Here is a 16,325-nt window from a genome sequence, read left to right as displayed (position 1 = left end):
CAAACAGCCGATCAACAGCAACAGGCAGTGAGAGAGCTGAGTAGGAAGGGGGCCAGGGAAGGGAGAGCGCAGGCTGCTGTGTCAGAAGGGTGCCAGGGAAGGTGATATTTCAGAGACCTAAGTGAGCTGCCTCAGGGACTTGCCCGGAGTTGGTCCTCTGATGCCCATTTCGTATTCTTTCCACTACCTCACTCAGACTCTCTAACAGTGAGTACTGTGATAACCATCAGTCTTTGATTAGATCCAGTAGATAATCCTATTCTGTTACTAGCTACAAATAATTTAATTAAATGAGAAAGTCTAACGTTTAGATTTTTCCTTTAAATAAACAAAACAAAAAACCGCTGGTAGGTTAACATCTGTGTCCCCTTGACTGGTCCTTGATGCCTCCCTCCCCTAAGGCACTGAGCCACTGAGCCACTGAGCCACTGAGTCACTGAGCCACTGAGCCACTATACCACTGAGCCACTGAGCCACTGAGCCACTGAACCACTGAGCCACTGAGCCAGCTGTGCTGCCCACCCTCCGTCTGTGGGACATGTGCCTAAACTTTAAGAACGAGACAATGATTTTACCTTCTGAAGCTTGTCTACCCAGAAAACTTTACCTCTTGAAACTTCCTCAAAACCAAGCAGGTGTTCAAATGTGGTGGCATGCACCTGTACTCCTACCATATGGGAAGGTGTGGTAAAGGGAAGGCATATGTGAGGCCAGCCTGGGCTACACAGTGAGCTGGAGCCAGCCTGGGCTAACAGCTGGGGCTGGCTGGCATCTTCTTTCCTCATGACACCTCCAGCAGAACAGCCAATTCTTTTAATGTGGTTTCCTCAGAGTCTGGGAAAGCAGAGGATTTCCCAGGCTGTGTGAAGCTTGAGGGCATCACTTTCTCTGCGTTTCTGCTGCTCAAGGGTGTAATAACTTCTTTTTGGATCACTATGACCGAAACACCTAGTAGGCAACAAAAGAACAAGAAACAGAAATAAAGTAGCACAGGTCCATGTTGCTCAGAGTTCCAGAGAGATTTGGTCCTCTTAGCAGCTAAGGTGTGGTGGAGGAGCAGCATTGTCAGGGATGGCAGCAGGAGCAGGCATTAACTCCACAGGTGGCAGCAAGCTGGAGGCTGAGAGCCCAGCAGGGAGCCAGGAGAACAGATGACCTTCAAGGTCCTTCCCCTGTTAACCTGCTTCCTCTATGCAGGCCAACCTCTTAAAGGCTCATGGCCTTCAAAGACATGCCAGGAGCTGGGGACTGAGGGTTCAAAACATGGGGACATTGCAGAGTCAAACCATCACAGCTTCTTGCACGTTCGGCTCAGAGGCCTCGTGCAGGGAACTGACCTGGCTAAGCATTGCTTGACATCATGAGGTTTCCTCTAGAACACTGGTGAAAACCCCAGTGATCTGTTACTATTGCATTCTGCATGCCTGCAAAACCAGCACCATATACATTACACCAAGTCGTAATAGCTGGGGCCAAATAGCCCACAGCAACAGTAGCCTGTGAGTGCCTGCACAGCTGGACTTGGCCAAACACTTCTCTAGGCATCACTTTTTCTGCAGGGCACTCCTTCATCTCTCTCTTTTGAAATGGAAGTTTCAAATAAATTTGCATTCTTATATTCTGAGGCCTTCAGAGAAAGGGGTCTCCTCAGCAAGGCATCTTTCCTGTTGTTCCACTGCATGGTCCCTGGCTTCTCTTTAATGGCATGAATCTCTTTACCAACCTGCTTTGTCTGGAACGGCTCTAAATGTGCTCTCTGTCCTTTCCTGTCCAGTCTGCTCATTTGTTTATCTAAACTCTCACTACCTGGCTAAAAGCAAGTAATAACTAAGCCACAGCTGAAATGGTACATGTCTTGTTGAAGTTTCCTCCACCAAATCAACTAGCCGATTATTTCCTCACTCCTCCTCAGTCATCTTTTCAGGACCTGGACCCAAGTATCCAGATTCTTGGACAAAAGTAACACAAATCACCTCTAGCCCAGTTCTTATGAGTTCAGCCTTCACGTTCACATTTCTATCCACATTTTGGACTTCCAAACTCCCAGCAGAACCAATCAGGAGGCTCTTGTTATCGTTCTAGGATTTAATCAAGCCCACAGCTTCAAACTCTTCCTCATTTCTCCTCAAAGTCAGTTCTAACCATCTGAGAAGTACGGATTAGCTCTGTCACAGCGATGACCCCATTTCTTGCACACTCTATAACTGTGACCAGATTACCCGGCAGAAACAATGTAAGGAAGGAGAGAATTGTTTTGTCCCTTTCTGTCCATCATAGTGGGACAGGAGTGGCTCCATCCACAGCAGCAGGAGCATGACACAGTGACTTCTCACATCGTGGATGAGGGAGCCTTTTGGCCAGGCCAGAACCAGGGGTAGAGATAGCTTTCAAAAGCCTGCCCCTCCCGATCTACCTCTGCTGGCCAGGCCTCACCCCTAAAGACACCGCAGCATTCAAAATAGAGCCACAAATGGGGCACGAGTGTTGCAAACACAAGACCTAACAGCCCACCTGGAGGCCAGCCTGGCTTCAGTAAAAGAGCCCAATCCAGATGGAGGTTGTGTCTGCAAGTGTGAGGAATGGCTGGAGGCGGAGTTTGAAGCTAACCACTGCGCTATCAATATGGACTCACCAACGAGAGATGCTGAAGGGCCCAGAAAGTGGCAGCTGACTGGTAAAAATCCCAGGGTCACTTTCTTGAACTCATTTCAAAACATATTCTGTTCTAGTATCCCATATTTCCAGCGGAAACCAACTGTCACGTCCCTCTTCGTAGTCAGGCCTCTAGGTTTGTCTTTCTGTTCTGTCTTGGGAAAATCACTTCATACCTGAAAGTATCCCTTTTTTACCTATAATCTGGAATATTGGTGGAGCCTGTGAAATAGGCCTGTTGTTGAGAGAGAGGGGTTATGTAAAAAATAAACTAGGCTTATCAGGCATTGTGCCCTTCCATGTCTCCCTTTCCTTACCTCGGGGTTTGAAATGCCCTTCTGCCCTTGCACTTCGACACAGTGTGAAAACATTGGGGAAAAAGGTTTTTTTTTTTTTTTCCTGTAGCTGAGGACCGAACCTAGGCCTTGTGCTTGCTAGGCAAGCACTCTACCATTGAGCTAAATCTCCAACACCCCCCCCAAAAGGCAAGTTATTCATGCTTTTGTGTTCTTCATGGAAGAACTGGTTGGGCTTGCACAGCTGTGTAACCTGGTGCTTCATTTGCGCATCTGTAAACTTGGGGCTGTGGTGATGCTTCATTCGCAGTCATTGAGAGACAGTTAAGCAAGCATAGAAACCAGCCCAGAGGACTTCACACACAAGAATGTGGTAATTGGCTTATATAGCAAGTAAGTGAATGCTACAGTTATTTAACCCAATGCCTGGAACTGAGCAAGATGCCTCTGCAAATCCCCACTGTCAGATTACTTTTAGGACAGGAGTTCCAAACTACAATATCGGAAAAAGCTGCATGGTTGCAGAAGTCTCACACCTTGGCTCCTCCAGTTCCCCTGTGAGGCCCACGGAGTAGTACCTTCTCTTTTCCATGTTAGAACTCAAGGGACAGTGGCACAGGAAGAGCAGAGGGGAGAAGCGAGTGTGTAAGCAGGGCAGCAATTGTCCACTGAAGCAGTGCTTGTCCAAATCTCTCTCCACCCCAGCCTGGCTCAGATGTCTCCACCCTGTCTTCATCATAGTCTTACGTGCACCTGCCGTCAGGTATGACGTTACTCTGCTATGCATACCTCAGCACCTGATCTATACAGACAATCCATCCCATAGAAAGCCACTCTGCAGCATGGACCAGGAAAGAACTTGGGCAGCAGGAGGGCCCCTCTTGTTGCCACATAAGAAGCAACACGTACTTGAGCACCTGTCTTCTCGTTTGCAGATAATGCCGCTCTCCCATTTCTGCCCCACTCTGAGTGTTTACACCAATGGTCATAGCTCTTGAGTTAAAGTTGTCTTGGCTTTTCAGGCTACTTCCTCCCGCCAACCCAGACACCAGCCTCTTCCATCTCGTGTACGTGGATGCCATTGCCATAGCCATCGTTGGATTTTCAGTGACAATCTCCATGGCCAAAACCTTGGCAAATAAGCATGGCTACCAGGTTGATGGCAATCAGGTAAAAAACACCAGTTTCACATGGGTATTTCACTGGGGTGCAAGCACCAAGTTCTGCTGGAGACGGCAAAGGGAGTAGCAGAGGAGGAAAGCTATTCTGGTGGTGGACATAATGGAAGAAGGTATTTATGTGACACTACGGTATACTCCTCCCTCGTCCTTTCATCCCACCCCTCCTCTTCTCCCTCTCCTTCCACCACTATTGCACACAAGGTCTCACACTGTGGCTAATGACCTGGAATTCACTGTGTGGCCCATGCTCGCCTCAAAGTCAAAACACTCCTCCTGCTCCAGTTTTCTGACTGCTGGGACTTCGTTTTCTCTTTGCTGCCTTCTTTTATAACATAGCTGTGGGTGGGTATTTAATCCAAATGTCATGATCTGTAATCTTGTTACAGTGTCTCTTTTAGCTCACTACATTATTTCACATTTTATGGCAGATTCTTTTCATATGTTACAAAATAGCAAATCTTAGCATAGAATGAGAATCCTTTCTGAGAAAAGTCAAGCAAATATTTATTTTTTATTTTATTTCTTTTTTTTTTTTTTTTTTTTTTTTTTTTTTTTTGAGATAGAGTCTCATTATGTGGCTCTGGATGCTGGAACTCTCCCTATAGACCAGGCTGGCCTTGAACTCAGAGATCCACCTGCCTCTGTCCCCCAAGCACTAGGATTAAAGGTGTGAACCACTACACCCAGCTAGCAGATACTTTTTCATTACACAATGACATATTGATTATTTTAGAGGCATGGTCTCACTCTGTAGCTAAGACTCAAACTTGTGGTAGTATCCTGCCTCAGCCTCCAGAGTGCTGGAATTGCTGGGCATGAACCAGATGTTCCACATTTATATAAAATCAACCTAGAAATTCCAAAGTAGCACTTAGAAAAGGACTCACAGGTCCTAAGAAGGCACTGATATGCATTTCTTCATGAGCAACAGGCCAGACATGTAAAAGATGCCAGTACTCATGCATCCAGAACTTTCTCTTTTGAGAAGTATTTTCTCAGGTTTGTTTTTTTTTTTTTTTTTTTTTTCAGTCTTTTATAAAAGCACTGTTTGTATAGAGTTTGGGAAATGGAGCAAGTAGGAATCACAGCATTTATTTCCAACACAATAAAAATCCAGTTTTCCTCCCACTATGCAATATGCTCTAATCCCAATTTTGAACTCACGGTAAAGAAACAGCTTTTGCAAAGTGAAGGCAGGAAAGCCTGCACCACTGAAGGTGTGTGTCTAATGCACTTCTGTGCTCCTCCCTAAGAGTGACCTGTCTGTCACCTTTGTTTTGTTCCCACATGGGAAAGGAGCTCATTGCCTTGGGGATCTGCAACTCCATCGGATCGCTCTTCCAGACCTTTTCAATTTCTTGCTCCTTGTCTCGAAGCCTTGTTCAGGAGGGAACAGGAGGAAAAACCCAGGTACGTACAACAGTCCTCTAAGAACTGGTGATCTGGCTGGGATTAAATGTCCATCTCTTGATTCTGTCCTGCATCCAAAGTAAGCCACTCTGCCTGCAGGTCCATGCTTCAGTAAGCTGTGCAGCAAATCAGAGAAAGGCATGATTGGGTGAAGCAAATCACACACACACACACACATACACACACACACACACATACACACACACAAAACCTGGATCTATAGGAAAGAGGTACATTCTCCAGTTAAATTGGAAGTTATATGACACTCCACTTGCTACAGTAAACCTTAAATGTTCAGACATGAGCTTTTTCTGGAAGCCTGAGACTGAGTATGACCCTCATGAGGCTAGCTCCATGCAACAGAACATCCACACAATGATGGAGGTCTTTATTCTTTGCACCGTCCAACATGGCTGCCATTAGCAGCATGTGGCTCTTGAGTGCCTGAAATGTGGCTATGCAACCAAGACCTTTCATTTTAATTTTTAAAAACTGAAATCATGACATGTGGTTGGACTTGCCATTGGACAGCAAATGCTAGTCTGAACTCATCTGTTCCTGGGTCTCAGGTTGGCACCCAATGTCATTCTCCACCTCTGACAAGAGCATTTGGCCAGGATGTTTAAGCAGTTTAGTTCTGCTTAAAAGCTGTAAGAGGAACTCACTATCAAGGAGGAGGCAAGAGGTGTAGGCTGGAGGTAATGAGCTAGAGTTGTGAGTTTATGTAATGCTTTGGAAGACTTCTTTAAACCTGTATGTTCTTGATTTTTCCCACTGTGAAAATGGGCAAAATAAGATCAGCCTATGCCTATTTTTGACTCTGGTCTAAAAGACCCTTCCATGTGTCTTTTCTCATCCAGCTTGCAGGTTGTTTGGCCTCATTAATGATTCTCCTGGTCATCTTAGCCACTGGATTCCTCTTTGAGTCACTGCCCCAGGTGTGTACTGTGGGCTTGATGGGAGGGGTTCATGCTATTCTGTTCATGTTTTTGTGGCTGTCTTAGAGGGTTGTTGTTTTTTTTTTTTTTTTTTTTTTTTTTTACTGTAACTTCAGCAGGGTAGTATGAGAAAGGGCCACGGTGATGACCAGATCCTATCCATCACCTACTGGCAGCTGCACATCCTCGACCTCCTGCTCACAGTTTCCTTTTCTGCAAAGTTATGTTTGGGCCAGCTGACCTCAAGACACCCTCTCTCTTTGACCTTCCATTTTCATTAAAATTCTGAGATGACCTACAACAGGACATTGATTTGCTGATTATATTTAATCTAAGAGAAATCAGAAAGGAAATGAAGTCCTAAGGAGAAAGACCATAGATGAAATAATTCCTGTACCCACAAATTTTATCCTGGACCTCTTAGCTGCCGTGCAAATTTCCTGGTAGGACATACACCTGGTTCTCTATGGCCAGCTTTAAGTGACCAAATGCTGAAAAAGTCTTGATGCCCATAACTTCAAAGGTGTCCTGAGTGCTCCATAAGGACATGTGGAGAAAGGGGGTGGGAAAGGCAGGAGAAAGACAGTGTGGCCAGCGAAGGAGGCTGTGTGGCCACAACTGGAGAGGCATGGGCGGCTGTGTTGTGTTACAGGCTGTGCTTTCAGCCATTGTGATCGTCAACCTGAAGGGAATGTTTATGCAGTTCTCAGATCTGCCCTTCTTCTGGAGAACCAGCAAAATAGAGCTGGTAAGTAAAGGTGGCTGTTAGTTACAGGCCAGCAGCTACCAGTGGTGTGAATACAAATGTGAGAAAGATATTAATGTAGTTAATCGTTGTGTTATTCTGGCGAGGCGCGCATGCACGTGTGTATTTCTTATGGAATTATCAACATGATCCTCTAGACGCTCTTTGACTTTCCTTTAGACCATCTGGCTTACTACCTTTGTGTCCTCCCTGTTTCTGGGGTTGGACTATGGACTGATTACTGCTGTGATCATTGCTCTACTGACTGTGATTTACAGAACACAGAGGTGAGTGCCTTGCTGAAATGGTGCAAGTGTCCTGGGTGGTTTTTTGTTTTTTGTTTTTTTGTTGTTGTTGTTTTGTTTTGTTTTTACTTTTACCCTTTTTGGGGCCTTCCACTCAGCTCCCAAATAAATACACACAGAGACTTATTATTACTTATAAATGCCTGGCCTTAGCTTGGCTTATTTCTAGTCAGTTTTTCTTAAATTATCCCATCTACCTTTTGCCTCTTGGCTTTTACCTTTTTCTGTTTCTGTATATCTTTCTTTACTTCTTACCCCATGGCTGGCTGTGTAGCTGGGTGGCTGGCCCCCAAAGTTCTCTTCTCCTCTCCTTTTCTTTCTCCTTGATCTTCTTTCTCTCTTTTTCTCCTCCCATTTATTCTCTCTGCCCACCAGCTCCTCCTATCCTTTCTCCTGCCTTGCTATTGGCCATTCAGCTCTTTATCAGACCATCAGGCATTTTAGACAGGCAAAGTAACACAACTTCATGGAGTTAAACAAATGCAACATAAAAGAATGCGACACATCTTTGCATCATTAAACAAATGTTCCACAACATAAACAAAAGTAGCATGTCTTAAAATAACATTCCAAACAGCATCCCAGCTGAAGTTACAGTACAGTATGACTGGAAGAAGAGCCTCATGGTAGGACACATGCCTGGCATGTTCAAGGCCCTGAATTCAAGCCCCAACACCTGGAAAGGGGTGGGGTAAGGGATAAAAATAATTCCATACAGTTTTGTCCGATGCTCTGCCACATCACAGTTGGAGGCCCGGCAATGGTCTTGTCCTCAGAGCATGCTTCCTGCCCTCGACACTGCTGGGTCTGGTGCAGGCATGCACCGGCTTGTTTGCCCTCTTCCAAGTCAATCATGCTTTAGTAACAACATGGTGCAAACCCCGACACCTAGTTTTACAGGTTTCAGGCTGCCCCTCCACTTTGAGCCACTGTGCCCTATCCCTTCTTCCTGGTGGGAAACTGAGTCCATTGGGAAGGCATGAAATAATCTTTCAAAACAAGAACTCTACATAAGAATAAGGAGTGCAGAGATGTAGGCATGCTGTGGTGGTACCATACATTCAACTTAGGGTGGTGCCCTTCACCTGTAATACACTGGTCAGTCTACCCGTAGTTACAAGTCACATAATGGTCCTTTAAGTTTGAAAGGCCCTTTGGGTGGGAGTATTGAGGGATGTTAACCCTTTACGTGCAGAATGGTGGGTATTCTAGGTAGGAAGTGAACATTTTCTTCATTGAAGTAACATAAAAGAAAATGTTAAGCCGGGCGGTGGTGGCACACGCCTTTAATCCCAGCACTCGGGAGGCAGAGCCAGGTGGATCTCTGTGAGTTCGAGGCCAGCCTGGGATACCAAGTGAGTTCCAGGAGAGGCACAAAGCTACACAGAGAAACCCTGTCTCGAAAAACCAAAAAAAAAAAAAAAAAAAAAAAAAAAAAAAAAAAAAAAAAAAAAAGAAAATGTTAAGTTTTTGAGTGGTCTAAGTTGAGAATGGAATTAACTACTTTTATTAACAAATTTTAACACTGTTTTTCATCTTTTTTATTTTATTTTCTGTGTACAAGTGTTTTTGCCTCCATGTATGTCTGTGCACTGTGTGCATGCACAGTACCTATGGAGAGCAGAGAAGGGTGTTGGATCTCCTGGAACTGGAATTGCAGACAGTTGTGACCTGCCCTGTGGGTGCTGGGAAATGAACTGGGTCCTCTGGAAGAGCAGCCAGTGCTCTTAACCGCTGAGCCATCTCTCCAGACCCCTGGTGTCCATCTTTTCTTAAGGAAGTTTTCCCTGTTGTTATACATGCTCTTATTAGAATATAGAGGAGTTCTCTATCTTAGAGTTCTGGTAAATGATGTGCTTAAAGATACCCAGGGAGTCGAGGGTGTAGCTTAGGGTAGAGCATGTGCTTTCCAGACACGAGGCCCCAGCTCAACCCTCACCTCCAAAACAAACAACATCTATGTCCTCTGACAAACCACAGGATAGAATCTGAGATGCAAACAGCTTGTTTCTTCACTGAGTAAAATTATCAAGGGTTGATTTTTGCTTTGTTTCTCTAATGATATACTTCTCTGTCTTCCTCAAATAATTAGACTTGAGTCCTGTCCTTTCTGGTTTTCCTGTAATTTTGCAGGTTGGCATTTGGGAGACTATCACTCAAAAAACTGTTTATATTCTCAGTTGCTTCCTATTCTATAATTAGGACACACTTCCATGAGTCAGCTACATTAGTTTCCATGTTGTCTTAGTTACAGTTTCTATTACTGTGATAAAATACCATAACCAAAAAGCAAACTGGGGAGGAAAGGGTATATTTGACTTACACTTCAGCATTGCTGTTAATCACTGAAGGAAGTCAGGATAGGAACTCAAACAGGGCAGGGACCTGCAGGCAGGAGCTGGAAGAGGACATGGAAGAGTGCTGCTTACTGGCTTGATCCCCATGGCTTGCTCAGACTGCTTTCTTATAGAACCCAGGCCACCAGGCTAGAGATGGCCCCTCCCACAATGGGCTGGGCACTCACTGATCTATCACTATTTAAGAAAATGATTTGTCAGCCCGGCGGTGGTGGCGCACGTCTTTAATCCCAGCACTCGGGAGGCAGAGTCAGGCGGATCTCTGTGAGTTCGAGGCCAGCCTGGGCTACCAAGTGAGTTCCAGGAAAGGCGCAAAGCTACACAGAGAAACCCTGTCTCGAAAAACCAAAAAAAAAAAAAAAAAAAAAAAAAAAATGATTTGTCTACAACTTGATCTCATAGAGGCATTTTCTCAATTGATGTTCGCTCCTTTCAGACGACTCTGAAAGGACACAAGACTATCAAGTTTACTTAAAACTATCCATCACAGTCATGTTCCAAGCACTCAGGTTCCCTCAGAGCACATAGCTCAGAGGAGAACTCATTCAACCGATCATTCCTAAGCATCTTTTCCATGAACTGTAGCTGCTATTGATGCAATGGAGTTCTTCCTTCAACCACAAGATCAGAGTTTAGTCTGCCTTGTCAAACATAACAAAGTAATTATACTCTTCCTTGAGTTGATATTTGTTGAGGTTCTGCTATGCTTCCACGGAGAGACCAGACTCTCAAGCTGTGTAATCAACAAGACATTGTCCTTCCCTTCTACACGTTGGTCTCCCTTGAGGGTGACAGACATAGAACAATGATAATACTAGTGTAGACAATGATAATAAAGTTAAGGGTGGCAGTAAGTGATGGGAATTACTTACATGCTTAGCTCTTTGTAAAGATCAATACTTTATGTCATTCCATCCTCACAACTCAATGAGTATTAGCACCCCCATTCCACACATGTAAAAATTCAGTCCTAGGGTGACTGGGGACTTACTCAAGTCACAGCATGTGATGAAAAAATGATTTAAATGTGGTTTTTTATGGATCTAGAGGCTGGTTCTTCTTGTTTGTTTTGTTATTGTTTGAGACATGGTTTCTCTGTGTAGCCCTGGCTGTCCTGAAACTCACTCTGTAGACCAGGCTGACCTCTAACTCAGAGATCCACCTGCCTCTGCCTCCCAAGTGCCGTGAACCACCACCACTTGGCTTTAGAGACTGATTCTTGGGATTTTATCATCTTCATAAAATTAGAACGTATAGCTATGCACACTGCAAGGTGTGACAGGCTGTGACGATCAGCAAATAAAACCAATGGATATTTACAAAAAGAGACCTCTTTGCTCCTGCATCCATGGGCAGTAATGAGGCTGAGCTCTGCTGGGATTGATTAGTAGGATCTAGACCTGTAGAGAAACGGTGCCCAAGCACTCCAGGGGGGCAGGGCAGTCCTTTCCTCATCTGCCTATTGAACTGCTTCTTCCTTCTCTCTACAGTCCGAGCTACAAAGTCCTGGGGCAGCTCCCCGACACTGATGTGTACATTGACATAGATGCATATGAGGAGGTAGGACCTTTTTCTGATACCTTAAATGAGTGTAAGCATGTGCTGGACATGGCTGAGTAATGTTTCTACCCATGGTGAAGGAGAGAGAGGAAGAGAGACCTAGTGAGCAATGTGAAAGACGTAGCTTCCATTCACTGCCTGGACAAAGTTTTGTACTTTATTAATACCTAATATACCGAGGGTATATTAATTCCCCTATTTCCTAATGTTTGTTTCAATGAGAATGGGTATAAGAGTATACATTGTAAAAACACTGAAGCTGAGGATGCTTTGTATGTGCAAGGTTTTCTTTTGATGAGTCTAAACCAGTGGGGAAATACCAGTTTTAATCATGTTAAGATCTAGGTGGTGGGACGATGGTGCTCTCCCACTTCATCTTTAATAGCTAAAATTACAGCCTCAGAGTTCCTTGATTTTAATGTTCTTGTCATCTACAGAATCTTCAAAGACTTTACAAAACCTTTGAAAACTATTTCCTTTGTTTTCTGCTTGGAGAGACTCACTATAAATTATTGGGAAATGAGCCTAGTGTTAGCATAGATGTCTTTCTATTAAATTACTAAACTCTAAATAGGACCTTTGGGTTCTATGAGACTTCTCAGGAAAATATTCACCCTGCTTTATTTGTGTTGAATTGTGGATCAAACCAGGTAAATCTGTGTTACCTCATTTGCCTGTGGTCCCGGTCGGTCTGGCAACGGTCTAGCCTTTCTTCTCCATTCTCTTTTCTCCTTTGGGTCTTTTTCCAGCTCTTCCTTGTGTTTAGTGGTTTAAAAAAAAATGAAGCAAAGACTATATTGTAAAATAAACAGGAGGATGTGTGTTCTCTAAGCTTTCAAATGAGGTGTGGCTGTCAATCCTGTGTTCCCGGCTCCTCACGTGGTTAGGGGGAGCACTGCTTCCCTTCAGGAGTTAGGACTGGCCTAGGCAACAGAGTCTCAAAGAACAAAACCTTTCCTTCATAACTCTCCCTCTCAGAGTTTTAGTTGAGCGACATAATTTTTTCTAAACATGGTAAGAGGGCCCTTCACACTTTCTGTGTTCATCTTCATGTTGGAGGAGGGAGATGACTGCAATTTCGATTCTGAAATATACCCAGGTGTTGAAATCATTATGTTTTACCTTTCAGGTGAAAGAAATTCCTGGAATAAAAATATTCCAAATAAATGCCCCAATTTACTATGCAAATAGTGACTTGTATAGCAACGCGTTAAAAAGAAAGGTGAGCTACTTTTTATTTATTAAGAGTAATAAATAAAAACAAAAATTTTAATTTTTTAATTAGAAATTAAAAGTTGATTCTTTCTGAGGAGGACATTGTGGGTTGGAAGAGATTAAGGGATTATTTCTCTGCCTACTAGAGTAAAATATTCACTATTTTAAACTTTTGGAGTATTTTGTTGTTGTTGTTTTTCAAGACAGGGTTTCTCTGTGTAACCCTGGCTGTCCTGGAACTCACTATGTAGACCAGGGTGGCCTTGAACTCACAGAGATCCACCTGCCTCCACCTCTGCTGGGATTAAAGGTGCGTGCCACCACTGCCCAGCTATTTAAAAAATTTTATGTGTACCATCCAGTGTCTGGCATTAAATTCACTCCCATGGCTAAGCAAACATTCCTTTGTCATGTGCATGCATTACATATTTAAAGAAATGGAAAGGCAATCTTACTCTAAGACTCCTGTGGGCCGTGATTAAGACTCAACCTCCACTACCCACACAGAGAAGTTTAGAAATCTAAGAATTCTACATTTAGTAAATACCATTGCACAGTTTTTCAGTTATTCAGTGTCTGCTAGTCTTGAATGAAGACTCAGCCTGAGAAAAACAACTAATAGCTGTGACTCAGTTCAGGGCATCCGAGGGAAAGGTAGAACACGGGTAGGGTGATAACCTGGTACAGAAAGTGATTGGCCAGGGAGAGCTGGAGATTTAGTGGCATTTGGGTGGGTCCTTGGGAACTGTGAAGTGACGTTGCATCCATTGTCTTTGTACAGACTGGTGTGAACCCAGCACTCATAATGGGAGCAAGAAGAAAGGCCATGAGGAAGTATGCGAAGGAAGTCGGAAATGCCAATGTGGCCAATGCGACTGTTGTCAAAGTGGTAAATGGTCTTGTAATTTCTCTTTTCCTCTTAATCTGCATGTCCTCCATCTTTAACCATGTTAAAATCTAAACACAGCATGAAGCTGCGCATATGGAAGGCTCTAGTTTCCTCTTTGTGTTATAAATGTGAGACAGCTGGGTGTGCTGGGCATATCAGGAGGCCCCAGTCTGGGATAATTGAGATCCTGTCTCAAAAACAAGAGAAACAAGAATGTGATAAAGTCAGTTGTGAGGATACTTATGAAATAAGCAGTGAAAGCAGTTTTAAAAAATTAAAATAACATAGTACCTTAAGAAATTTGACTACTATACTTTGTTATTTAGCTGATAATTAAAAACTCAAAGGCTGGTTTTTGCTGTTTAGACTTCTGGTAACTTGTGACCCTTCAGGCTGAAGTTAATAGGACTATTTTCTAAAATAGTGGGGACAATGAGTAAGAAATATAAACTGTGCTGGACTAAAATAGAGGGGAATGTGTATGCCTGAAGAAACTTAGCTAAATAAATACATATATTGATTTTTGAGAACATATGGGCTTATTTTCCATTATGAATCTTTCTCATAGAAAAAAAAAGTGATTTGTATAGAAAATTCATGACTTATGGTGCTGAAGAGGTGGCTCAGAAGTTACAAGCATTAGCCACTCTTCCAGATGACCTGGGTTCAACTCTAGTACCCACATGGTGGCTCATAACTTTAACTCCAGTCCCAGGGGATCTGCTGCCCTCTTCTGGCCCCCATGGGCACTGCATGCACATGGTGCACAAACGTAAATGCAGACACATCACTCATACACATAAAATTAATTTTTAAAAAGAGAAAATTCATTGTCTCATTTTTGACATAGGATGCAGAAGTAGATGGAGAAGATGCTACGAAGCCTGAAGAAGAGGATGATGAAGTAAAATATCCCCCAATAGTCATCAAAACAACATTTCCTGAAGAGATGCAGAGATTCATGCCCCAGGGGGAGAATGTTCACACTGTCATTCTTGACTTTACACAAGTCAATTTTATCGATTCTGTTGGAGTAAAAACTCTGGCTGGGGTAAGTACCACCTGGAGCGAGTCATTCAGTGTCTGGACGCCAGCATTAGCACCAGTCCCCTCAGGGACAGGGACCAGAGTCCCATGTCAATTCTTACTTTGTTGTTGTTGTTTTTGCAACTTTTGGTTATGGACATTTTTTAATATAGAGTATAGTATAATGATCCTCAGCTTCAGCAATTAACAGTTTATTGCTGGTCTGACTTCATGAATTCCCAACACTACTTTCTCTTATTGTGAAGCACGTCCTAGATGTCACATTATCTGTACATATCTTAGTATCTATCTCTATAATATTTATTTAAAAATCATTGTCATAACATCTTTATTACACAAAAATAAAATTTAATAATGTTTTGATACTTCTAGTTGTCATTGTTGGTATGGAAACCAAATAAGTACAAAATTACTTTTAGCTTATTAGCTTAAAGGTGCATAACTGCTAAAGCTAAGTAGCACAAGAAAATGAATTTAAGTGTCTCATATCTTTAATACATATTGGTAGAAAATGACTTGCACATGGCACAGGGTCAAGAAAAGTTAAACTTTGTTTCAATATTGTTACAGATTGTGAAGGAGTATGGAGATGTTGGTATTTATGTGTACTTAGCGGGATGCAGTGGTGAGTACACCTTAGGATGAGAAAGCCTTTTTATTTTAGATTTATTCATTTTAATGTGTATTAGTGTTTTGCCTGCATGTATGTACATATACCATGGGCATGCCGGGGTGCCTGCAGGGGTCAGAGGAGGGATCAGAGCCACTAGAACGGGAATTACGAATTGTTGTGAACATTGTATTGATGCTGAAATCCAAACCTGAGTCCTCTGAAAAAGTAACAAGTGTTCGTAACTGCTGATCTATCTCTCCAGCCCCTGGATGGAGAAAGTTTTAATATTCTAGGTTTTTGTTTGTTGTTTGATTGGCTGGTTTTTTGTTTTGTTTTGTTTTGTTTTTAGAATTAACTGCACTTGTAGTTTTTTCCTATAATTTAAGCTTTTTTATAGAATAAAAAATTTACTCCTCTGAAAAAAATCACTGTAAAGCCAGTTTTGAAATCAGTTAGTTGCGGGCATTGAGATGGCCTTCTGGCCTGGAGTTGGAGGGCAGGAACTGGTCAGAGTTTACTATTTTAGTAGCTACTACACATAAGCCATAATTCTATAAATCATTCTGCTTGTTAGGATTTCCATCCAATGGAATAGCTTTGCTGCTACTTTTGTTTTATATTATATTTCAGTTAAGATGGTGCTTAAAAACAAAATCCACAAAGAGACATAATTATTCATCTGTTAGGTTGGTGAAAACCCAAACGTCAGCAGCACATTCCAAAGGCACCTGGTAGAGAACAGGTTGTCACAGATGGAATAGTGGCTGTGCAATGCAGCAGCCCCTGTGGAAGGAAAACAGACAACAGCTTTCCAAGGTACAAATTCAGCAGATCCACATCTTACTGCATACGTACAAAATGACACATGGCATTTGTCCATTACATCATCGGCTATAAAAACAAAAGGCTAGAAAAATCTCAAGTGTCAAAAGAAAAGGAACCCATAGGGGGAGGGCATGGAGGCACATGTCTTTAATCCTGTCCCTCAAGAGGCAGAGGCAAATGGATCTCTGTGAGTTTGAGGCCAGCCTGGTCTGCAGAGTGAGTCCTGGGACAGCCAGGGGTATGTAAAGAGCCCATCTTTTAAAAAAGGGGATAGAACCCAATGAATAAATGA

General features: G+C 43.0%; 1 protein-coding gene across 4 annotated transcripts in view; it reads left to right on the top strand.

Moving 5' to 3' along the window:
* The window catches only part of Slc26a5 (solute carrier family 26 member 5), a 40,664-nt gene that overhangs the window by 23,126 nt on the left and 1,213 nt on the right, over positions 1-16,325 (top strand). For 2 of the 4 annotated variants that reach the window (XM_037203572.1, XM_028890918.2), the window contains 10 exons: positions 3,971-4,118; positions 5,426-5,539; positions 6,400-6,477; positions 7,130-7,225; positions 7,403-7,509; positions 11,375-11,444; positions 12,574-12,666; positions 13,441-13,548; positions 14,399-14,599; positions 15,166-15,220. In XM_037203572.1, the coding sequence (XP_037059467.1) occupies positions 3,971-4,118; positions 5,426-5,539; positions 6,400-6,477; positions 7,130-7,225; positions 7,403-7,509; positions 11,375-11,444; positions 12,574-12,666; positions 13,441-13,548; positions 14,399-14,599; positions 15,166-15,220 (1,070 nt within the window). Of the gene's footprint in view, positions 1-3,970; positions 4,119-5,425; positions 5,540-6,399; positions 6,478-7,129; positions 7,226-7,402; positions 7,510-11,374; positions 11,445-12,573; positions 12,667-13,440; positions 13,561-14,398; positions 14,600-15,165; positions 15,221-16,325 lie in introns of all 4 variants that reach the window. The other 2 variants (XM_028890919.2, XM_028890920.2) reach the window with 2 other exon arrangements.

The sequence above is a fragment of the Peromyscus leucopus genome, chromosome 3 (genome assembly GCF_004664715.2).
Source record: "Peromyscus leucopus breed LL Stock chromosome 3, UCI_PerLeu_2.1, whole genome shotgun sequence".
In the NCBI taxonomy this organism is placed as follows: domain Eukaryota; kingdom Metazoa; phylum Chordata; class Mammalia; order Rodentia; family Cricetidae; genus Peromyscus; species Peromyscus leucopus.
Note: the sequence above shows the minus strand (reverse complement) of the source record. Positions and strands in the feature narration are given on the sequence as shown.